General features: G+C 40.6%; 2 protein-coding genes across 2 annotated transcripts in view; one reads left to right on the forward strand and one right to left on the reverse strand.

Annotated features, from left to right (window-relative positions):
• Positions 1-26,051, reverse strand: part of LOC124973926 (ral guanine nucleotide dissociation stimulator-like) — a 334,331-nt gene that overhangs the window by 213,885 nt on the left and 94,395 nt on the right. The window lies entirely within an intron of this gene.
• Positions 1-26,051, forward strand: part of LOC124973945 (sulfotransferase 1C2-like) — a 98,320-nt gene that overhangs the window by 14,319 nt on the left and 57,950 nt on the right. Inside the window, exon 2 of the mRNA XM_047537574.1 lies at positions 12,862-12,968. Within this exon, the coding sequence (XP_047393530.1) occupies positions 12,862-12,968 (107 nt within the window). The remainder of the gene's footprint in view (positions 1-12,861; positions 12,969-26,051) is intronic.

Raw genomic sequence — 26,051 nt, forward strand, 5'->3', positions numbered from 1 at the left:
GTCTTGCTGTTTGTTAATTTTACTGATCTTTTAAAAAAATAGCTCTTGGTTTCATTGAGTTTTCAGTTCCCAAAGTCATTGATTTCTGTTCTTCGGTTTGTTATTTCCTTTCTCTCTTACTTTGAGTTTATTTTGATCTTTTTTTCCTAGATAATTGAGGAAGGAGCTTAGATTATTATTTGAAATGGCTGTTTTTTCTAAGTTCTTATGTTAGAGCTATAAATTTTCCCTTTAGCACTGCTTTAGCCATGTTCTACAAATTTGATGTTTTATTTTCATTTTAATAAATGTACATTTTTGAAACTCTTCTTTACCCATGCATTATTTACAAATATGCTATTTAGAATTTCCAAAGGTATGAAGTTGTTTGTTTGCTTGTTTTTGTTTTTCTAAATCATTCTCATTGATTTCTAGCTTGATTCTATCGTCGTTCAAAGAGCATATTCTATATAATTTAAATTAGATTAAAATTGTAAGGTTATATTTTCTGTTTTAGAATAGGGCCTACCTTGGAATAATAGTCATGGATACTTGAAAATAATGTGCATTCTAGTATAATATTCTCAAAAACAGAGGATTCTGTTCATTGATGGTATTGTTGAGTTTTTCTGTGTCCTTGTTGATTTCTGTCTGATTTTTCTATAAATTGATTAGAGAGGGTTTGGATATCTCCAAATGTAAGAACAGATTTATACTTTTTGTTTCATTTCTGTGGGTTTTGCCTCACACATTTTATAGTTTTGTTATTTGCTGTGTCATGTTTAGGATTTCTGTCTTTTTGGTTAGATTATTCTTTTATCAGTATGTAATATCCCACTCTCTTTCTTGTAATTTTCCTTGTTCTAAAGACTGCGTTATCTGATATTAGTACAGCTGCCTCTGCTTTCTTTTGATTATTTGCATACTTTACCTATTTTTAGAGTTGGGTCATGTTTTATAATTCACATTTCAGTCTTTGTCTTTTAGATGCTGTAGTTATGTCATTTACATTCAACATAATTAGTGATACGTTAAACCTGCCATTTCATTTTTTATGTTCTTTATATCTTTCAGTTTTACAATTTTTATGTCTTCTTTTGCTGCCTTCTTGTGTTACTTGGAATTTTATTTAGAATGATATTTTGATTTGCCTATGTTTTAGAGCATATTAAAACACTGCAGATAAATAGCTTATAAAGCTTTATGTATCTTTTTAGTAATTTTTTGTAAGTATTATATTCATATATATGCATTTGTATGCTGTGTGCATCTTATCACAGTCTACCAATATCATTATTTTATAAGTTCAAATGAAATAGTTAAACCATACTTCTCTTTAGCTACCTTTTCCCTACCCTGTTCATAATATAATTGTCTTCAATCTTTCCTCTGAATATATTTAAATCCACATCATACTCTGCTATAATTCTTATTTCAGCCATCAAAAAAGAAAAAATAAAACAAGCCATGGCACCACACCTATAATTCCAGCAGCTGTGGAGGCCAAAGCAGGAGGATTATGAGTTCAAAGTAAGCCTCAGCAATTGAGCAAGACCCTAAGCAACTTAGTGAGACCCTATCTCTAAATAAAATATAAAAATAGACTAGGGGTGTAGCTCAGTGGTTAAGTGCCTCTGGGTTCAATACCACGTATTCCCTCCCTAAAACCAAAAAAAAAAAAAAAGAAAAGAAAGAAGAAGAGAAGAATAAAAGAATAAAATAAAGTTGAAAACTCAAGAAAAGAAGGAATTGATACTATATTTTTTCATATTTTCTTTGTCATGTTCTTTTTTCTTCCCTGAAATTTCCTGGTTCCTTATTTCCTGACTTCCTTATGGTCAGATAAGTTCTCTTAGCTGTTCATTTACAACAGGTCCAAAAGTGAATGGATTCTTTTTGTTTTTAATCGTTTTAAAAATATGTTTCTTTCTTCTTCATTCTTTAATGATAGTTTGCTGGCTGTAGGTTTCTGGGATGAACAATTTGTGTGTATGAATGTGTGGGAGGAGGCTGTTTTCATTTTGGGTTTTTTTCAGCTCTTGAGAGACATTGTCTGTCTTCCTTATGGTTTTCATCAGTTGTGAGGAGAAACCAACTATTAGTTTTATTGTTTTTCTTCTAAAAGTAAGGTGTTATTTTTCTCTATCAACTTTTAAGAGTCTTATTTGTTGTTAATTTTCAGAAATTTAATTATAAAGTGTATTTGCATGAATTTCTTTGAGTTTTTTTTCTGTTTAGTGTTCACTAATCTTGATCTATAGATTTAAGTCTTTTGATAAATATGAGAAGCTTCAGTCATTATTTTTTTCTGTGTGTGAAGTTTTTAAACTGTTCCTTTCTCCTCTTCTTCTGGGACTCTTAACGACACGGAAGGCAGATTATTTATTATAATTCCACAGGACCCCAAAACTCAATTCATTTTTTTCAGTCAACTGTCTCTTTGTTTTCTTATTGGATATCTCCATTATTCCATCTTCCAATACATTATTTTGTTTGTCTCATTCATTTTCTTTTGGAGTACATTGTTTAATCTTTTTATTTCAGTAATTTTACTTTCAATTAAAAAACTTCATTTGACTCCTCATATATCTTCTAATTTTTTTGTAATTGTTATAATTTATTTGTTAAGAGTTTTTTTGTATTACCCATTAAAACATTTTTATCATGGCTGCTGTAAAATCTTAGATAATTTTAACATCTTTGTCATATCAGTATTAACATTTCTTGAATGTCTTTTCATTCAGTTTGAGATATTCCTGAATTTTTGGTATGACAAGTGAGTTTTGATTGAAACCCGGACATTTTTGTGTTACATGATTCTTAATCTTATTAAATTTCTTTTATCTGGCATTTTTTTTCTTTTTGACATGACTGATGAGGGAAGAGGAGAGAACTACCTCTTTACTACCAGGTGGAGATGATAATGATGACTGCCAGTTCTTGAGTGCTTACCATGAGCCAAGGACTGGGATAGATACTTAAAGATATTTTAATAATAGTCACATGCAGCAGAGGGTCAGATTTGAATTTAGTGCGCTGAGTTTCACTTATTTCAATGGAACACCCTATACAGGGGTACATGGGATCCCAGCATTCAGCACTGAGGCTTCAGAATCCTTGTTAAGAAGGACAACCTTGTAAGAAATTCATGAGTAAGAGAAAGGCAATTCTGGATTCAGAATTCAGAGTTCTAAATTTGCCACTCTGTCTCTATTAACAGTCAAGCTGCGCAAGGCTCCTGATTACTTCTGGAAAGAGTTGGGGGTTCTGACTTTCATGTGGGCTTCACTGATGACAAGGAGTGGGCCTTATTACCTACCCCTGGATTATCTAGGGCTCACTCTGTTCATTAGGTTTCCTCTGAAACCTTCAGAGAAGGAGGTGGGAACTTAACCACTAGTTAGGGTAGAAGACCAGGCTCCTCATGTGGTCTGAAATGACACTTTTGAGGATGGGGGTCAAGAATTAGAATTCTGGATTCCTACCTGGTCATCTTCAATGCTAACCCAGCATGAGTTTTGGAATTCCTTTTAACTGTGCCCATCCCTATGGCCACTTACTTAATCTATGCCGCTGATAGGGATGGGCTAGAATTTAGCTAAATTAGAGCTGGTATAGTCCAAATGTTTTCTGTTTGGCTAGGCCTCTCCCATTCCTCTTCTTTTTGTTAGAGCTTTTATTGAGGCTCTTTCTGTATTTGTTGTTTGGTGCTTACAGGTTACTAGCCTACTTAACTCCAAGTCAGGGTATACTAGACAAAAAACACACAGGTAACTAACCTCCATCATATCCCTTATGTCCTAATGTTCCTTTCCTATCTACCTTCTCCTCTTCATCTTTTGGAGATGTTTTATTTTGTTTTATGTGTAATATCCAATATTCTTAGTTTTTCCTAGTGGGAAGCAAAAGTCTCTTTAGTAAAATTTTAAAATAATTTCACTTAGTAATTTTTTACAGTTTGTTTCCTTTATGAAAAATATAGTCTGATCTGTTTGAGAGATTGCCTAGCAAGTAATAGAATCACAGAGAGAACACTGGTAGCAGTGGTCAGCCTACCCAAGTGAGTAGATTCAAAATGTGTTTTTGAGTGGATTCAGAATTTTGATGTCTATGCAATCTCCAGCTTCCAAAGAGCAAGAAGACCAATAATGTATATGAGCCTTCTTTTAATACACAGGGGCAGTACCTAACCAGAAACACCTAGCATGACTTTGGAATAGATGTTAAGATCAAGCAAGAAATGATAGTCACAGGTAGACCATTCTGAGAGGACTTTGACTCTCATATCATTGTACTTCATCCTGACAACAGCCCTAGGAGTTAAGTACTGAAAATAATTTCCATTCTATGAAGAAGGAAAGAGAGAGTTAAGAATTAAGTAGTTTTTCCAAATTTTAAAGCTAATTAACAGATGATCCATTGTTCAAACTTTGTCTATCTGACTACAGTATCTAGGTCTTTGACTTAGAGATAAGAGACACTCAGAGGAAGTGACTCCTAACAGCACCTTTGCAGACCAGGAAATAGAGTGATGATATGCCAGGGACACAGTAATATCTAACATCAGTCCAAAAATGCAACTGATGAGCTGAGCCTCTGTCACTTCCTCTGGGAAGTGACATTTAAACAGATGCCTTTAGTCTTAGTGAGGTGGGAAAGGTCAGTGTTGGGAAAGTTCCAGTTCAAATGAACAGCCTGTACAAAAGTCCTGAGTCTGGAAGTGACTCCACACACAGAAGAGACTGAAAAGTTAGGTGCTCACCTCTGTGATCCTAAAAGCAGGAGAGAGTGTCTTGGAGGTGAATCACAGGGCTCAGGTTGGTGGGCATCCTAGGAACTGTCTCTGAAGTGGCTAGCTCAGCCTTGTTGCTTCATGGGTGACAGGAATCTCTAACTCTCTGCCACCTTGTCTCTCTTTGTACTAAGCACAAAGGGGGAGGATGTGAAAGGTGCCCCTCTTATATCTTGAAAACCTCATCTTCTCCACAGCAGGAGCTCTCAAATGGTCTCAACTGGTATTTGGAGAGCAGTACCAGCTCTGCCCTTGTGAAGACTACTCTATGAATGATGGAAGTTATTTCTGTGTCAGCTCCTCAGATCAAAATGCAGCCTGACTTCCAGGATCCTCAGGACCTGCTCCATGGTGTCATGTAGCTGATAAAAGGGGTATGGAACTCTCCCAGCTACAAGCTCTAGTACCAGGGAGCTACAGCGTGAGTTTTAAGCTTCTTTGAAATCTGAGGATGTTTTTATCTCTTTGAAGCTCATTACAACACTGAGCCAACTATTGATAATCCCACTGAGTCTGATATCAAAGAGCAGTAGAGAGGTATAATTTTCTGACCCATTTAAGCAACCTGCTTTGCTAAAACTCATTTCACTGTAAAACCACAGGATAGAGTGCATCCTGTATTCTATCCCACATTTAAACTTAGAATTATTTTACCAGGATTTTTGCTTATTTATTTATGTAAAGAATGGATATCCTACTTTTGATAGAGTAATTATCAACCTCATGGTTGAATAATTAATCGTATGGAATTATTTAATTTATTCAACAAACATTAAGTGATTCTGGCTATAGGAAAGACAGGTTTCCAGATGCTCATGAGGCAGTGGGAAGAGATAGACCAAGTTCCCATTCATATGGAATTTGTCAAGTAAAAAGTTGAGGTAAGAAATAAGTAACAGAAAGAAAGAAGGAAAGCAAGAGAAAGAAAGAAAGAAAGAAAGAAAGAAAGGGAAATAAAAAAGGAAGGAAGGAGGAAGAAAAGAAAGGGAAAGGAAAAGATGGAGGATTCAATGGAGTAGTTTTTTTTCTCCGACCCACATAATTATAGCTAGGACAGCAAGATTCACTCCCAAAAATCATTCACATGTCTAGTACTTCAGAGTCCCTTGGGGTGTGTGTGTGTGTGTGTGTGTGTGTGTGTGTTCGTTCTCTTTCCATGTGGCATTTCATCCTCCAGAATTTCTCCATGTGACTTGAGTCCTTTAACGTAGACTGGTCAAAGGGCAATCACCCTAATTACATGACAAGTTGCTTCTAATGTGAGTAAAAGCCGTCAGTCACCTTCCTAAGGCCAGTGCCCAGAATCTGACACATTGTCACACTTGCCCTCTTCTCTTGGTTTGAGCATGCATGGATTCCACCAAGACTGAAGGGGATACTGAGCACCCTACCTCTCTATAGGAGATGTGCCAACACACATTTGGGCATATTTAGTTTACCACAGAAGTCCCTGACATTGCAGTGAGTGACAGAGTATGACTTTTCTCAGTGACAGAATATGGCTTTCCTCAGAAGATGATGTTTGAACTAAGTCCTGAAAGACAAGAAGAAACTAAAATGCTAATAACTTCTGGAAGCAGACCCCATGAGGCAAAGGGAATATAGCAAGTAAAATACTCTGAGGCATAAATGATTGATGTATTTGAGGAAAGAGTGAAGGCTATCATGGCTGGAGCTTAATGACTAAGAAGACAACTTTAAGGAGATAAGTAAATAAAAGTAGAGTCAATAGGCCACGGGCTGAAGCTCAGGTATTATTCTGAATGGGAGAGAAAGCACTGGAAACTTTTGAAATTAGCGTGAGCTAATTTACATATTTAAAGGATTAAAGAGGTTCAAGAATAGCAGTTGGAAGAACACTAAGGGAATTATTGCAATTATTCAAGTATGAGATAATGAAAACTTTGACTACATTGATTCCAGAGAAAACGGATTTGGGATGAATGTATGTGTAGGTATAGGCATAGGTGTAATTAGGTAAATTAAATGTGAGCATATGTTTGAATGTAGGTATACGTGTAGATTAAATACAGACATAAATACAGATGTAGAGATAGATGTAGAGATAGAGCCATATAGATATGGGTTTAAATGGAGAAAGATTATGATATAGATATGCATCTAGAAATTGATACAGAAAGAGATGCACATATTTAAACATAAGGTAGGTTAAAGATATAGAAAAATCCGAGGATGATTCCAGCAATTGCCTGCAAAGTGAAGTCACACACTGAGTTGGGAGAGACTGATTTATAGGAATTCCTTCATTGAATATGAAAAGCCCGAGAAATCCCTGAACCCTGCAACTGTTGTGCTGGGAAGAACATCCATAGACTTTGGGGCCAGAGAGTCCTGCATTTAGAGTCCTGCTCAGTAAGTCATTGCCTGTGCCTGTGTCTTGAAGTATTTCCCCTCTGATTTTCTTCTAGCGGGTTCAAAATTTAGGGTCTTATCTTTAGGTCTTTGATTCATTTTGAGCTGACTTTCGTACAGGGAAAGATAAGGATCTTGTTCCATTTTTCTACATAAGGATACCAAGTTTTTCCAACACCATTTGTTAGAGAGATTGTGTTTCCTTGAACATTATCTTTTTGGCACCTTTGCCAAGAATCAGATGGTTGAAACTTTTTGAGTTTCTCTTTGTGTCTTCTTTTCAATTCCATTGATATACATGTCTGCTTCTATTTCAGTACCATGCTGTTTTTGTCACTTTCACTTCATAGTATATTTTGAAGTTGAGTATTATGTCTCCAGCATTGTTATTGTTGCCCAGAATTGTTTTGACTATTCAGAGTTCTTTTGGCTTCCATATGTTTTCTGTAGTTCTGTAAAGAATTTCATTGATATTTTGATGGTGATCTTATTGAATCTGTGGATCGTATTCAGTAAAGTATATATCAGTATATTTTAAAAATATGAACTCTTCCAATCCATGGACACAGGACGTCTTTGCATTTTCTTGTATCTTCTTTAATTTCTTTCTTCAGTGGTCTGTAATTTTTATCATAGAGAACTTTCACCTACTTGGTTAGGGTTATCCCTAGGTATTTTAATATTTTTAATTTTATTTGTTCATTTTAGTTATACATGACAGTCGTGTCTATTTTGACATATTTATACAAACATGGAGTATGACTTATTCTAATTAGGATCCCAGTCTTGTGGATGTATATGATGTTGAGGTTCACTGTGGTGTATTCATACATGTACATAGGAAAATTATGTCCGATTAATTCCACTGTTTTTCCTATTTGTATCCTCCTACCTTCCCTTTATTCCCCTTTTTACTAGTCACCTGAGCTTCTATTCTCCACACCCCTTGTTGTGTGTTAGCATCCACATAACAGAGAAAATTCTACCTTTGGTTTTTTTTGGAATTGGCTTATTTCACTTAGCAGTATAATTTATTTTTGAAGCTATTGTTAATGCAGTTGTTTTCCTGATTTTTTTCTCTCAGTGGATTCATTATTAGTGTATAGAAAAGCTATTGATTTTTTTTTACTGATTTCATATCCTGCTACTTTGCTGAATTTATTTATCTGATATGAAATCTTCATGTAGTGTTTAGGTCTTGGAATTATAATATATGCAAATAGATAAATAGGACATCTTCCTTTCCTATTTGTATCTCCTCTGTTTCTTTCTTTTACCTATTTACTTTGGCTAAAATTTCAAGTACTGAAATGAGTAGGAGTGGTGATAGTGGACATTTTTGTCTCATTCCTGATTTCAGAGAAAGTACTTTCATTTTCTCCCTATTTAGCATCATGTTGACTATGGGTTTTTCCTCATAATCTAATGAGTTGTACCAAAACCAAAGCCAGTTGCCCATGATGTATCAAAGTCAAAGTGAACTAGAAGTGATGATTCAGAGGATGCCCCACCCAAATCTTGGCATAGTCAATTAAGCATTGACCTTTATTATAAGACTTTTAGCTTCCCAAAATTTGTATCTACACTCCAGAGAGATAAATCAGCCTTGGAAGTAGTATGGAACAAAAGCACACAGAGTCTTAATATGAAAAAATGTTCAACATCTTTAGTAATAAGAGAAATGCAAATCAAAACTACCCTAAGATTCCATCTCACCCCAATTAGAATGGCGATTATCAACAATACAAGCAACAGCAGGTGTTGGAGAGAATGTGGGGGAAAAGGTACACTCATACATTGCTGGTGTGGCTGCAAATTAGTGCAACCACTCTGGAAAGCAGTGTGGAGATTCCTTAGAAAACTTGGAATGGAACCACCATTTGACCCAGCTATCCCACTCCTCGGCCTGTACCTATGGCTGCCATGGGTGAGGTGGGCCCAAAGGAGAAAGTGGAAAATTCAGGCCACTGGCTGCTGTGGGAACTTCCTACTTGTGATTCTCTGCAGTATTGTTGGGTAAATGGGGATTTTCATCATTTGGCCAGAGTTCATATTTGTTATTTGTGTTACCTGGCCATGGTGAGAAGTAAAATCTGGGCTGTTTTATGTGTGCAGTTTTGTAGACATGCATCTGAGGACAGTGATCCCATGTGGTAGCTCATGAGTCCCTGTTTTAAGTATGAGTTACATTACATGACAGGTGACAGTAACATTAGTCATTTTTCCAGACTTTGGCTATTAAATCTGGCAATAGTATCTGGCCCAAGAATCCTTTATTAGAGCTTATTAAATCAGTGCATGACTAGCCTCTTAACTATATACTGAGTTTATAAAGTTATAAACTTCCAGGACCAGTACTGTCAGTAGATCTTGTTTCATATTCATGTAGAGCCCAATTATGGAAAAATCCACTTCATGTGGTCAGTAAATGTTAAATCGTTATGATAGTTTCTGTCCTTGTAAATGATTGCAAAATAATATATAATTCAGAGTTGTGATGAATTTGGGTGTGCCCAAGGAAAATAAAATTGCCTAAAATATTAGGAATTTCAGTGTACATAAATTTCTGTGACTTGATGGAGGGGGTGTACCATAAAGAGATATGATGCCATTTGTAAAACCAATTTCTCTTTCCATTTAATCTCTTATTCCCGAAGAAAATGCAGCTAGTAATTAAGATGCGCTTTTGGTCTTGCTTGTAAATGCTGTTGACTTCATTAATTTTCACATGTGTGAAAAGGAGCTATTAAGAGACAACCTTAGGTAACACTTTTGAATTGCTAATTTTGATAAAAATTATGTTTTCCTTCTTTCCCCTGTAGCTGATGACAGTCCCTCAAAGCTGGGCTGCTTGTAGGCTCCCTTCCATACAGCCCCTCTCAGAAGAACCCGTCTCCTCATTCTGCAACCCTCCTCTCTCCCCTGCCAAGAGAAAAAGTAATAACAGCATGAGCTGTGTTCCTGTCTCAAAGCAGCAGGGTGCAAAGCATTTTCTGTTTTATTATAAACAAAAAGGACTAGTGTTTGGTGACACTTTATGCTAAGCTTTATGCTTAAAATCTAGCATCTTTTTAAATCTTTACCCTGACTCAGAGATAAACATTAGCAAGCCCATTTTACTGTTGAGGAATTTCCACTTGTTGGTGAGCTAAGTCCAGGAACATCAGTTAAACAATCAGTTGAAGCCTGGATTCCAACTGACGTGTGACAGCATCCTACAGTTGTATTTTCTCTCACTGTTGAGCCCTCGGTATGCAAAAGGTGCCCTGTGAACATGGGGAGGACAGCAAGGTGAGAGGTGGTGCCCACTCTAGAGATGCTCCTCTTTTGCAGGTGAAAGATAAAGAAAAGAAAAAGATGGTCATTAACGTCGATTTGGTGGCTGCCATGTGCAAGGTGTGTTGGTCGCACCCTCATCCCAACAACTCCTTGCCTCCATCTGGCAAGGTAGCTGATGCATTCTGTGTTTTATGTTCCTGGAGAGGAAGTAACCTGCCCTAGGCCACACAGTTATGATGATTCCAACTCCTGCCTGTGAGTTCTATCATTTGTAGCCCCCTGTACTGGACTCACTGAGATACAGTCAATACTGTACAAAGGTTGAAGATGATCGAATGAGCTTGATGAGCCCTGCATGGGTTGATGGAAAACTACTGCTGTCCATTTAGTCCACGTTCACTGGCCCCCTGCTGTGTGAATGGAGAGGAAACGATGGTGTGGGCCTGAACTTGAGCAGTTCATGGTCCACCCTGAGGGCTGGTGGGTAAATGGGTGATTATGACATATCAGGGTTAATGATGTCCTGGGGGGGCACAGTGAGGGCACGGAGTGGACCCTTAATCAGGTGGGTTGGGGTAGCAGGGAAGGCATCTACCCAAGGCTGCATCCTCAAACTATGAGTCTCATCTACTGGCCACCTTGAGAGGATGTGCCCATCACTTGTCCTACCTGTTTTCAAGGCTCAGCACTGGCTCCAGTAAACCACCCACATTGGACTTGCAAATATTTTTTCTTGGACAAGTAGATCTACCTTTCTAAACCATATTTGCTTGGATATTTGTTTAATTCAAAAATGAGTTTTCACTGGAAAAGAAACCATGGTCCTCTGAAGTGGCTCAAAAGAATGTTGAGATGTTAGGGTTAATAAGCCTTGGAATGGAAATAAATTATGGTGGATAGCATGCAAAATTGTGTCCTGTGCGCACAGATGACTGTAAGTTAAGAACATTCACTTGCAGGGCTTGTTGTTAATTCCTGTTGTACCCCCCAGATGGTTTGGAGGTTGCTTGGATGTAGAGGTTTAATGGGTCTCTATAGGATATCCTGGTTATGAAATCTACAAATTACCTACATAAAAAATTCTCTCATCTATCCTAAATTCTGCAAAGACTGTAATATTCAAATAACCTCAAATAAAATGTTCCTTCAGTTCTAGGAAGGCATCTATTGTTACCCTTGTATACCTTTATGTATTCTTCCAGAGGTAGCATGTACATATGTGTATAGGAGTATGCACATACATGTGTATACATAAACACATCTCCCAATTTTGGTTGTCTTTAACATAAGCAACAGCATGCTATGATACTGTGTCTCGCATCTTGCTCTTTTGACTTCATTTAACAACGCACTTTGGGTGTTACCTGTCCTGCTGTGGTACCTGTGGATCTGCTTTATCTTTTTCAATGACTGTTTCATGTGGACATATTTTAACCAGATTCCTTTTGATGTATATTGGAAATGTTCTTGGTCTTTAGTTCTTAGGAAAGAGACTGAAGAATATACTTGTAGTATAAGTTTGCCCATGTGTGACTCTTTTTTGGATACTTTCCTAAAAGTGGAATTTTCAAGTGAAATGTTCATCATAAGTTTTGCTCCAAATTGCCCAGTTGCCCTCCAAAGATGTGGTCCCAATTTCCACTACTTTCAGCAAGATGGAAGCAATACCTTGTTTCTTCATATATTCCATGATTGGTTTTAATCAGCTTCTGGGGCACATTGCAATGATGAAAACAGGTGTTTTGTGTGGAAAATTGGGTGCAAGTTAGATTCAGGAGAATGTGAACTGATATGCAAAACCCACCTGATTGGCTTTGAGAGGTTGAATGCCAGTGTTTTAGGATGAAAACCCCGCTTCTTTAGAACTTCCAGACCTCAGAATGCCTTTTTAAATCCTGGACATGTTTTGACTTGATTTTTTTTTTTAACTTTGGTCATTTTTTAAATGACAGCTGGACACCTTATGTTTGTGCTTCCTAGATACCTCTGGCTTGATTTTCTTTCTTTCTTTCATTTTTTTTTTGTCCCTTTCCCCCTTCAATTATTCTTTGTCTCTTCGAAGTTTACCTCGGATCTCTGTATCAGGCCTGGTTACACCATGTTGGGGCTTTCTGCATTTCCATCCACCTTTCCTAGTGGGTCTTGAATGGGTGACCTTATCACTCCAGGAGGCAAACATACACGGCCTGGATCTGCCAAGCTCAATATCCTTTTACTTAAATGTTAGATGAATTTATGTTATTGCTCTGGGAAGCAGTGATCCAGGTGGAATTAGTGTTCTGAGAGGACTCTGGTCCTGTTAAAATGGCAACAGGAGGGTGTGGGCACCTGCCCAAAGTTAGGGCTACTCTAGTTTCTTTCCTTTCTTCCTCTCCTTTTAGTCCTTGGTTATTTGAATCTTCTTTGCCTCTGAGCTTCTAAAGTGTTGGGGTTTCCAGATATGACTTTGAATGTGGCAAAAAGAAAGGCCAAGTGCATGGTGCTGTCTGATCTGGGCTTGTGTGCTCCCACAGAGCCAGAAGTGGCCCGGCTGGAGCCTGGTATGGTGGGAACTTTGGAAGGGAGGTCTTCCTTCCAGAGGTTCTTGGGACGGCACATCGAGTTGTAGCAATCAAGGTCACGTGAGAGTTGGGTCAGTTTCCAGGAATGACTAGTGTTATCCAAATATTTTCTTCTACTAGAGTGCCCTGCCCTGCCACTCAGGCAAGCTTCTAAATGATTGCAAACAAGTGAAAATTGGGTGGTGAAGTCAGGGAGGTGTACAGACCTGGGACAAAGATGCTTCACAATCGGTTGGTTTATCTTAACAACTCTGTCACTTTCTAGCTGTGAATTTGGATACTCTACTGATAGGGCCCAGGTCTACCCTTTTATGAAAAAAATAATTATGGCTACTTGTCTTTATCAGAAGATTACCAGTTGGAAAAAGTGAACTACTTGTTGATAATTTTTTTTTTGTCCAGGGATTGAACCCAGGGGTGCTTAACCACTGACCACATTCCCAGCCCTTTTAAAAAATATTTTATTTAGAGATGAGGCTTTCCTAAGTTGCATAGGGCCTTGCTAAATTGATGAGAGTGTTTTAACTCATGATTCTCCTGTCTCAGCCTCCTGAGTCTCTGGGATTATAGGTGTTGGGGCACCATGCCCAGCTCATTGATTATTTTGAGCTGGAAAGACCTATCAATTCATTGGCGATGTGTACCAGTTGATGTACCTACATCATGTTTATTTAAAGCTTAAAATCAGCATCAGAGAGGAGCACGTTGTCCCTGTTTTGCCAATAAGACTATTTGGAGCAGTTACACTGGACTAAAGTCACATATTTTACAAAGATGGTAAGTGCTAAAGGCAGGTTTCAAACCTCATTTTATAAAGGTAACTGAAGCTGAGGGTCGGCTCTTACCCTGGAGTCCCAGACCCTCCATGTATCCCAGTGGTTCTTGAGCTGGGGTGACTGTGTCCCCCAGGGGGCATTGGACAATGTCTGGCAACAGTTTTGGTTGACACAGCTGGGGGCAGAGGTGTCCTAATGGTTTCTATTGGGTAGGGATGCTGTTAACATCCTAAAATGCAGCAGACAGTCACTCACAGCAAAGAAAGAGCCAGACTCAATATCAGCAGAAACCCGGGCAAAGCCAAGTGATTGACATTTTTCTACAGAGAAGATAAAGGGAGGGCAATCTTTCCCTGAACTATTTTTTCCTCCATAGCATGGTGACCCTATAATATCGTAGCAGAATTAATTTATTATGCTCTGTGATGTCTGTTTATCAGAAGGTAAAGTTCTCAGGGGCAGAGACCCTTGTTTTCACTGTTTAAGTGCTTAGGGTGGAACATTTACACTGTCAGTGCATAGTAAATAGTTGTTGCTTTAACAAACAGTAAAAATTCAGCTGACAACTTTGGACATCCCTGATGCTAAGGGAAGGGAGCAGTAAATTTGGATACTAGGATGAATTGCTGGCCATTTGACTTGACTCCTGACAGTGTCTCTGCCCAGAGGGTTGGACTGGGGTCCTCACTGTGCAGCTCAGTGTCTTTATGAGGCTCTGAGTTAAGAGGTGCTGAGTCCCTGCCATCCACCTACCACCAAGGGACAAGCCGCCCCTTTATTTCATTTCCTGGGATTTCGAGGCACACACTCTTCTGAAGTGACACTGGCTTCTCTGTGGAGGTGTTAGGGGGACAACTTTGACTCCAAAGCAGCATACTCTCCTTAGGAAGCATTTTCCCCATAATTCAGAGACAAATTACTCTTAGGAAAAAGAGACAACATCTTCCTCAAGGAGAATCAAAGGCTTTCCCGGAATCCCTGGTGCTCACAGGGACTGCCGAGCTGCTTCCCTGTCCCGCACTCCACTGCTGTGCTGGGGGTGGAGGAGGACAAGCCTCGGGATGCTTCACGATGGAGCAGGATGGGCGGGTGCATCTCCAACCTCGGGGAAGAGAACCTGCCCTGTCGTAACCCCGCCTACTTCTTTTCTCAGCTTAACTTGATGAGTTCTGAGTTCTTCTGAAGTTCTCATGAGTCTGATGGGCCAGGTTTGTATTGTGACAACTGGTCCTGGATTTCCTACTCTTGGGGAGGAGATGCTTTGCTAGAAGGTGACTTTGGGAGTGTGGGAGGTTGATGCTGTTTTCCTAGTTTGGAATGAGACAGCAAAACAAAGGGAGAGTTGGACGTTCTGTACAAGAACTACACAGATTCAGGAGTGAGGAGAAGGGTGGAGAGGGACGCTGAGTAAACAGGACCAGTGACACTGGGACTAGGCGGCATCCGTGCTGCCAAGTCCTACCTGTCCCCCTTGCCGACCTGCAATCTGTGTTGTGTGGGTTGATGACAGGAGGCCGAGCTCTAGGTCTGACAGCCCGTGGCAGAGAGAGCCCTTGACATGAGATGCCAACAACAGGGAGCCTTCAGTGCAAGTGACTTGGGCCGAAATGAGAGGAGGTCTACACCTTCCAGATTCACAGAGCTCTGGAGGAAGTGGGGTTTTCCTTATAGAACATGAGGCAGAGGTGTGGGGGCAATTTCCCCTAAATATCAAAGGGCATACAACTCTGGATCATAAGGGGATTTAAGGTAGTATTGCAAGTGGCTAACCCAGTGCTTAAGAATGTAATATGTGATCACAGACACATAGTAATTTTTCTTCATTAAATCATGTATACACTCCCCTCAGAATCATTCTTGATTTCAGTGAAGAGGCATAAAGCAGTATATGTGAACATTTTGTTTGGGTTATTTTAGAAATTGTTTTCCTGTTTTTGGTTAGGGTGTGCTCTTTCTTGTTTGCCTCAGGCCTCACTTTTCCCTATTGTCTTTCTCCTTCTGGCTGATTCCCTTGTTTATGTGATTTGCCTGAGCCCTATAGGCATGTGGCTCATACTTAACCAGTGGAGAGATAAGAGCAGTCTCTGACATTGTCTGATGTCTGTCCTTGCCAGTGGATTGTGTTATTGATCATGAGATTTGCTGCCCCTCCTGTGGAAGGATTATTTTTACATCCCTGTCCCATTGATAAGTGATTTGATTTTGGTCAATGACATGAGCAGAAGCGAAATGTGTCACTTGCAAGCACAAGTGACACAAGTTCTTTCTGCACAGAAGCCATTGCCTGATTCATTTCCTCCCCTGCCATGAGACCAGGTAGAGGTTGCTCTGCCAGCAAATGAGAAGAGCCCAGAACAAAGTTGTTGGTGACATTGACAGACCAGGAGTATGAATGGGGAATGTCTGTTGTGAGCCAGCATGATTCTGGGGGTCATGTTTACCTCAGCATAACCTTGTCTCTTACGACTAATGCAATCACTTCATGTCTTTTAAATGCCAAACCTGGAGAACATGACCTGGCTTGGATGAATGTTCATGAAACCATCTCTTTCTTTATTTCCACTGAGATAATGGAAATTTGAGAAGGAGGAAAAGATCAACTTTCTGTTCTGGGGAACATAAAATTGACAGCTGTAATGGTGGTTGGGCGTGATACCCTATTATGTGCCTCCAAAAGGGGAGCTCATCTTGGAATATGAGCATTGTCATAACTAGAGAGGTATTTCATCAGCGTGGCAGCTCATCTTTACTTGTTCTTAATCAATTCATGATTAATTATTCAGGGTTTTTTTTTGAAGGTACAAAGAGCCCGATGAATTTTGAGAACACTATATGAAATGAGAGCTTTGCTTACAAAAATGAATCTGATTTGGGTGACATAAATCATTTCAGATGCTCCTCCTCCCTTAGCAGACATAAAATAATTCATGTTTCCACTGTTTGTCATCTTCGTGATAGGCTCCTAAATCTACATCACTGGCTTTGACTCTCCTTCCTGTATCTATTAATCATTTCCCCAGCCACTAAAACAGGATTTTGGAAGCTCTGATACTCCTCAAATTCAACATTATGCAAGTTTGAACTTGTTAATTTTCAGGCATCCTGCAATGATGACACCATGATGTCATTCTTCTTAGGACCTGAAGTTGAGTTTGCTAGGTAGGAGAGGGCACCCCTGGGGGACAAATAGCAAGAGTGAAGACTTAGAGGAAGGGAATCCCAAGGATGGTCCAAGGCATCATGACTGCTGAGCATGGGTTCATGTTCAAGCACAGTAGATTGAAAGATGGCTTGGGGGGTTGGAGTGAGATTTTGTAGGGCCTGGGGTGCAGGGCTGAGAGGTTAGGACTTGATTCTATGACCAAAAGGAAGCTACACAGATGGGAAAAGTTTCATTTTAGATGTCTTATAGCACCAGCCTGGAGGACTGGTGGAGGAAGGGGGAGTTTGGAGGTGGAGACCAGTTAAGTGGTCAGAAATAATTCTTCTGAAAGATGCTTACAACCTGACAGGGCCTGAGGGAGTGGACAGAAGGAGGTATCAGCTCTTGACCTCCCTGGGGAAAGAGGAGCTAGATATGTCTTTGCTTTGCCCTCTGTTCTCAATAAAATGCCTTTGCCACACTGACCTATGGAGAGGAATTGGAACTGAGAGGACTCACTGAAATCCCCTGAGACTCTGAAATGAGGGCCTCCAAGAGGAAATTCATGGCCTGATCCAGCAGTTCCCTTCAGAACTGAAGAACAAGAGTCACTCTGCAGAGCCATCTGCCCAACGTTAGCCAGAGACTCTGCCATCTTGCTCAGCTTCTTTTAACCATCTCAGCTTCTGCTTGACAATGGTAGCTCATAGAAACATTGTGCCCTATTGTACTTCTCCCCTTTTGTTAAAAGCAAGAAAACCGTTTGAATGCTGTCTGCAACCCATGCAGGAAGAGTATTTCCCAGAAGGTGTTTGCGTAGCAAGCAGGTTTTGTGGCTGTCCTTTCTACACCTCACTTTACTGCCACTCAGCAAATTACTTAGTCCACAAATTCTCATCTCCTTGCTATCTGCATTAAACTAAGAAAAATAAAGATCATTAAAGACCCCTTCCCTTGATATTTTCTAAAGGGCATGATGCATTTGGGGAAAGGGAATAGGCTGAAGCTCTGGTATAACCATTATGTAAATTAGCACCTGCTTGTGGGGTTGAGATCTTTAAGATTTCATCTTCAGCTGTGGAGACTCATACCACAATGGTCAGTTTGAAGATCCCTCTATAGATATTAGTGGAGATAGATGCTTCTTAATAACTGTCATATTGATATCTTCCCAGGATCTCACATTTGCAGATTTTTAATGTCGCATGTTAATTCTTTTGGTTGGAAGAGAGAAACCCACAGAAACTACTAAGAGGAAACATGTGGCAATAAAGGAAACAGATTTTATATGAATGCAGTAAAAATAAAAAAAATCCATGGTGCATTTTTTTGAGATAGTAACAGATATATAAATATATCCTACAAATATAAAGATATTTGTAGGATGTCAGTAGGTGTGTGGGACCCTGCACAATGGTCACCATTAACTCAAATTAGATCCCTCCATCTCTGCTTTCAGTATAACTCCTTCATTATTTCTGTTCCCAAGGCTCCACAACTCCTCCTTGACCTCAGTTCTTCTGCCACTTTTTGTTCCTTCTCCTACCAGTGTGATCATTCTCCACTGGTTCCCTGTCTCGAATTCCTGAGACTGGCCAGAAGGTTCTGTTCTCAGGAGAATTCAAGATGCCAGTAAGATCGCGAGTTTGCAGCATTGCTGTGAGGGTGCCCCAGGCCAAAGGCTCTGCTGCAGCTCCAACAAACTGGACTTGGTTGCACGCCCACATTTCCCAGATGAGAGAGAACAACATAAAAAGGAAAAATGAATGAAATCAGTTTGGACAGAACAGGGAAAGCATCTCACCTACCTCCCTGGGCTACAAAAGCAGTGACAATTTATAGACACAAAAGTCAGGAAAGTTGCATATGTAGATTCAGTCGGGCTGTGTGGGCCAGAGATACAACACCATTCTGGCTTCCCTGGCGCCCTCCCAGGCCAAGGCAGGTGGGGAGTTTTCGGGTTCCATTCTCATATGAGGAACTGAGATGATGGAGAAATGCTGCCTAACTAGATATTGGGGTTCTCGATTCTTAACGGCACTCTGTTGCATAGGGATGTGTTACCATGGTCCAAGGAGTGGTAGGGATCGTAGATGTAGAAGTTTCCTTGGAAGGGGATGTGGCCAAGGGGGATGCCATTACTAGAAAGGAAGGTTTTAGGTGTTCACTTAAAAACTACATTATGCCAAAATGTGACATTCTCTTCTCACATTCAAATAGTTTGCTTTCCTATAGTTTTAAGGAGCTTTATTTGTGGGACAGGGTCATCATCTCTCTTGAACAGATTGGAAAAGTGTGAATTAGGGAGGTAGTGACTTGCCCAAAGATGACAGTCATACAGGTGGATCTTGGTATATGATGCCATCTTTGCATTATGCTAACTCACATTGATTCTTTGGCATTAAATGGGGAATAGCTCCCCAGAGCTAAGCTGAGACTCTGTGACAGACTTCGCAAAGGAAAATGTTATACTTCCCATGACCTCACCACTGTTTCTAGCTACAGTGCACAGGAGCTGTTTGAAATCTGCTTTCAGTTCCCAGAAATCTTTGCCTTTAGTGAACTTTTTCTTCTAATGTGAGATATAATAACCTTTCATACTTGGGAAAATTTAAAAAAACAAACAAATGCATTCACACACTCTGAGTACCTTATGTGTAAATGTTCCTAGCCCATACCTCTTCAGGCTTCCCAGGAAGAGGAATTCTTGGAAGGTCTGGGAGCCTTAGCTAGTAAGACTTGGACTCTTCCAGGGCTAGAATTCTCACCAGCTTTACCCAAGTCTGACTTCTAACCACTGAATCATTAACCAGTGTTTAAGGAACTTGACCCCTGGTGGGTGGAAGCCAAGGATGCTCAGCTTAGCACAGCCTCCCCTTCTCGGCACAGGAGTTGTGTGATACTCTTCTGACAGCTCTCTCTGTACATAGTGCTCCCTTGCACCAAGTAAACTGTCAGGAGGACGCAGGCCCCCAAATCCACTAACTTATTCTGGGTACCTAGGTTGCTCTTCCTGGTGTCACAAAGATGGTGCCATCTGTGGATGATCCTCTCTGAATATTCAAGGATCTGCAAGCAGGAAAGCAGCTCCCAGGTCAGGCTAATAGCTGGGCCTGCATTTTGGGAAGGATGAGAAGACAGTATTAGAGAAAATTCAGACAAATGCTTGGAGGATCTGCAACTCCTGGCCTTTTACTCTGCTATGAGACCTCAGTGTCCAAAGGCTATGGACACTCTCACAAGACCTGGGTGCACACATCTGCCCACTCCACGGGTAATCTGTGCACCAGACTTCCCATCACTGTTGCTCCCTCCCACCTTGCTCCAACGTCCTCAGGAAGAGGAATTATCAAACTCAGGATGAATATATGCAGAAAGTGGCCACAGAGCTCTCTTCCTGGTATCACAGGCAGTGACCTTGGGTCTGACACTGGGCCCTCCTTATCCTGCCTGAGGATATTCCCAGCTACCAGCTCTCTCCTTCTAGGCTTTGGTTTTCCTGGTTGTAAATTCATAGCATTAAACACATTAAATGATTTGTGTATGAAGAGTCCTGGGCCCAAATCTCTAAAGTTCTTAATTTTACTTTCCCAAATTAATGTTTTTGTTCTTTTTCTCCTTCACCTGTTCCTTCTCTGTACTGGATGAATAGCTGCAAAATCACTCGAAGCTAGATTTTTTACTCTATGTAAGAAATTCTCAATGGACTTAACCTTGAATGGGGAACATTGGAATGTAATGATGGGACTCAACAATGTCTCTCAGCTTCTGCCTAATTTCCCAATGGTGGCACCTTTCTTGTCCCCACAGTCAAAGCTACTTGACTCCCAGTGGCAGTCACCCGACTCAGACCTTGGACCATTGATTCTCAAACTGTTTCCCAGACCAGTAGCTATAGTACTACCCAGAAACTCCTAGAAAAATACATTCTCAGGTCAACCATAGTCCAACTGAGTGGGAGATTGATTTAATTGGTGTCTAGGAGGGGACGTATTCCAGGTGACAGAATTTTTCACATCTCCCAGATGATTCTGATGTTCAGCCAGGGCTGAGAGTCAGTGTTAGGATAGTGCTTCTCACACTTACATATGTATCAGAATGTTACCTGAGGCCTTGAAGACACACAGATGTCTGGGATTAGGACAGACAGGAGTTTTTGACTGAGCAGCCCAGCGAGTCTGAACTGCTAGGTGATGAGAAGAGGGAAACTGATATTTAATCCTTCTGCTGTCTTGTTCCCCTGGCTGTGGGTAGTTGTCTTATCCATATTAGCTAATCAGTACTCTGTTGAACACTTGGTACTTAAACCCAGGGCTTCTGTCTGTGCTGCTGTTTTCTCTCCAGCCCTCTGGATTCCAGCTACCTTGCTGCCCCCTGAATCCCAACTCTGTTTCAACTGGGGAGTCCATCGGGCTCTGCCTGGGTCCCCTTCCCTGAGCTGATACTGGGAACTGTCTAACACTAGCCAGCTGGAGAGTCCACAGGGCTGACTTCACTGACTTTGCATCTCTCAGGACTCACTGCCTGATGTTCAGGGTCCTCATAGCCACCGTTTGATGACTCGTGTCTGTTTTCCTATGTTTCGCATATGTGGGTAAATCCATTCTCTTCCTCTGAGTGGGGCAGCAGCCGTGTTCCAATCTGCCTTTATGAAAGATGGCTTCCAGCTGTTGAGAAAGAATGGTGTGGAAGCAGGGAGGAAGAGAGGAGGCTTGCAGACAGGCTGGGCAAGCCCTGATGGTCCAGGGGAGGATTGCTCCACCAGGGTGGTGGCAAGGGCAGCAGAGGTGACAACAAGTGGGGCCTTTGAGTTTGACTTTTTTGGAGGCACTGCTGTGAGGACTTGCTGACAAGGGGGTTGTGCACAGAGGGCTCCTCTTTGTAAACCTGAGTCTCACCTGTTGCTTACTGATGAATTGATGTTGGAATCTGGTATTAGGTTACCAGCTGTATGGGGACAGAAACAGTTCTGTCATTTATCATGCTGTTTATTGTTTTGTGTTTAGAGAAGAAAACATATGCTATATCTGTCTCATACAAAGAGGAATATGTGAGTTTGTGACATAAATAGATGCTTCTTTGCAATTCTCTTCTTTGGATGAGACATCTTTCACCTTATTTACCTGCTATGATTTGGCTGAGTGCCCACCAGAGGTCCTTTAGTAAAGACTTCACCCCAGTGGGGTGGTCTTCAGAGGTGCTGTGCTTTTAAGAGGGGAGACTGAGAGGGAGGTCCTGAGGTCATCTGGGGTGTGCCCTTGAAAGCAATTGTGGGACCTTGGTCTCCTAACCTCTATCTCTGATTCCTGGCTTGAGGTGGACCCCCCAACTCTGACATAAGTTCCCTCCATGATTTGCCCTCCTCACCAGAGGCCAAAAGTAGTGGGACCACCTAATCTCAGGCTGAAGTTCCAGGACCATGAGCCCAAATAACTTTTTTTAGTAAGTAGCTTATCTCAGGTATTTCATTATAGTACCATGAAACTACAAATTCACTGCCTCTTTTCATTTGCTTGTTCAGGTTCCCATTTTATCAGCCACTTGTTTCTATAGCTTTCTTAAGATGCAGCAGCAGCATCACTGCCTGGCAATTTGTTTAAAATTCAGAACCTCAGATTTCCCCCTATACTTGATGAACTAAACTATGCATCTTCAGACACTGATTTAGTTATTTTTCCTTCATAATTCATAATGTATTTTCTGCTCTCCTATGTAATAAGGAGTAAAAGAATTATTGGAAGAATTGTTCATTTAATTTTTATACACATTTAAATCTGACTTAGACCACCTCTTATGAATCCCAATATCAAATTCTACTTGAAGGATATGACTCAGCCTAGTACCTGGCTCTCCTCCTTATCTGAATGTTCTAGTTGCCTACTTCGTCCAGAGAGTGTTTCCAATTTCAAGTCTGTATCTTTGCAGAAGAGTCTTGTCAATCTGTGTCTGCCTCTTTGCAGAAGAGTCTTGTCAATCTGTGTCTGCCTCTTTGTCTTTCTTTCCCTGACATTTTAAGGTCACATTTATCCTGTATGAAGTCCAAAAGATTCCAGAAAACCCCCTAATTAATACCAATGGGAACAGGCATGGAAATCCAGGAAGAGAAGAGCAAGGGAGGACATCCCATGGCATACAGTGAGGGTGGACGTCCCAACCAATTAGAAGCAACAAGTTTCAAAAATGAAAGGGCACCAACCCGAAAGGCTCCATGCTTGGGGATTTGAGGATAAATGGATTTTTTATGATGGGTAATTAACTCATGGAGTGGGTTCCCGGAGGCAGCCAGGAGAGCTGATCTATAGTGACAGAGCCTGGGATTTGCTTTCACAGCTCTTTCCCTGTTTGGCTAAGAATACAGATGGAAGTTGCTGTGGAAGTCATGCAGGAGGATACTGCCCAGCAACTGGCTGGATGCATTTGATGATAGGTGACTGTGGACTGGGGAGGGTACAGGTTCTCCTTTGTGTTGCTGAAGTGCTAACATGGGGCATCCTCCTTCAGAACCTGTGTGTGGACTCATGTTCTGTTTTATTTGATGTGGTGATTGACGTATGCAGCAAAGGTAAAATTCTTATCAAAACATCCATTTTTTTTTGGTTGGAAAGAGGAGGAAATTGTGGCTCAGAATGAAATGTATTCCCTAGGGGGTTCTTCAGGACTAGGATCTGGGAATTCTGACCTGTATTCTAGTTGTCCTTTTTCTCTGAATATATATTTGTGTTCTGTTGTTGTATGCAGCATGGTGGAAAAAGTCATAGGAGAAAGAATTCATCTTGCATTGAGTGGGATACTCTTACCTCTGTGTTTCCTTTTCCATTTAACATTCCATTATATAGTAAGAGGAATATTAAGTGTCAAAATCATAAAGTTGAATAATGCACCTCTATTACTGAGCATATGCCAGTATTTGTTAAATGTGTTGGACATTTTCTCATTTAATGACCTGATGAAGCGGGTGGTGGCATTATCATTTTACAAATCCACACAGACAAGGAGAGTTATTTGTCCCAAGTTATATAGACAGATGTAATGAAGTTGTGATTCAAACTCAGACCCCTCAGTTCCAGATTTTCGAGCTCTTATTCCTTAAAAAAGCACCACTTAAAATGTGGCCTCAGGACAGGCTGAGTCTCTAAACTGCACTACCCATCCTTGATGACAAAAGGAGCTTGAGGCAACATGTAAATCAGATGTAACCTTAGGTCGGATCCTTGGGCCTGTTGACGTTCTGTGGGGAGAAAGGGAGAGAGAGAACTTTCTCCATGAAGGGAGAAGTGCCTTGATCTCCATTATTTCCTTGAGACACTCTGGAAACGGGCACCATGAGCAGTCCGTCCCTGCATTTTGCTGCCCATAATGTGCCAGACGTGGTTGCTAAAGGTTTCACCCTCATTCCACTTAGCACTGGTTGTTTTCTACTTTGTTCAAAAAAAGAAAAAAAATGTCAAGCTAAAGGGCTTCAGCTAACTAAAGCTTGTTGGAATGATTTATGTTTCTCATTCACTAAGTCTCTTTTGAGTGCCTTTATGGGCTCGCCGAGCAGCCTATCTGAATCTATTTAAATCATTTGCACTGTTTTAATTTCTACAGCTCAAGGGTCATTAAAATATATCTGAGAGCCAGAGACTGTGAATGAATGAGGAACCACAACTCTATTTGTTTTGAACTTTCTCCTGGTATGCCTTTGGGTGGGTGCCAGTAGGTTTCATGGATTCATTGACTCACTGGAGGATAAAGGAATACAGCTGAGCCGGCCAGGCTACATACCTTGAGGGCAGAAATTGGCATCTCTGCTTTGGATTGGCCATTGTCTAGGTCCTCTCGTGAATGCCAGTGACAAGAACATGCCCATGGTCCTATCTGCAAAGTGGCTTTGGGTATTTCACAGGGGTTCAATGGAATCTCTTTCAAAGATGAAAAGAAACATTTCTACAGAAGATGATTGTTGTTACTGTGTTGTTTATAATTCTCAATCAAAATATGAATAAAGTGAATAAAGTTACTGCTTAGAAAAATAAGGCAGAGAGAAAACCAAAGGTCACACAATAACATTAAAATCTGAATTATAGATGATTATGATACAATTTTTTCATTCATAACTCTTTTGATTAAAGCATGTCCTCCTTTAGATAAAAAAGGTATATCTGGAACTCGGACTTCATCTGCTCTTGCAGTTTTCTCCCTGTATGGCATTGGTTGAAAGTTCCATGACTTTGGCGAAATGCCTAAAACAATATGTACATCATGGAGAGGCCCCAGGGCTCAATTTAAAGGAAGGCTAGTCACCTTACATTGCAAGTTGTTAGAAGATCATAAGAGTCTATAAAACTGCTCAACTGGAAAACAAAGGAACTGAGCCAGTAGAAATCACTGGTCAATTAAATTCTTAGAGACATAAATAACATCCCACGTCAATACAGGGTGTATATCAGCACCTGGCTCCGGTGCTGGGGAGAATTTTCAGCAGCTTTGTATGAGGCTCTGGTGACTCTGGCTGTGTTGAACATACTCTTAATGAGCTTCCGCCTTTCTTCCTCCTAAGCACATGTCTGCAGTGCCATTAAAACATTACTTAGCTTTGTCGATTCTGCCAGTAAACCTTCAGGAGGGCGGAGGCCATGTATGCCCGATGACAGCTGAGTCTCCAGCCCTAGGTATTGTGGCTGGTGCAGAGGGGGTGCTCCTCTGTTGAGTGAGTACTCTTGAGTGAACACGGAGGGAGAGCCACGATGGTCAGCATAGGAAAGAGACTAGGGCACGTAAGGAAAATTGTGCAAATGTGCTCTCCTTTTTTATGGCTGGCTTTGAAGGAAGAACCAAACACAGCAGACCCCCAGTCCCTCCCCCTTCATACCTGCCATGTCCTTTTCCTGACATGGTTTTCTTGAATATCATCTTCCTAGCGTAGTGACCACAGGCTGGCTGTAAAATGAACTTGTACTTTTATTCAGAGGATTACCTGCATCCTCATTTCGTGTTGCCTCTTGCCTTTGAGAGTTTGGTATGTACATTTTTATTCTTGTGTATCTCCATGATTATGGGTGGGTGACAATATTTTGCAAAGGGGATTTTCCCACACTCAGTGGCATCTAAGAAGAGAGCAACAGGAAGATTCCCATTTGCTCCAATGAGCTATTTTCAAGCCAGTA

The sequence above is a fragment of the Sciurus carolinensis genome, unplaced genomic scaffold (assembly GCF_902686445.1).
Source record: "Sciurus carolinensis unplaced genomic scaffold, mSciCar1.2, whole genome shotgun sequence".
NCBI lineage: Eukaryota > Metazoa > Chordata > Mammalia > Rodentia > Sciuridae > Sciurus > Sciurus carolinensis.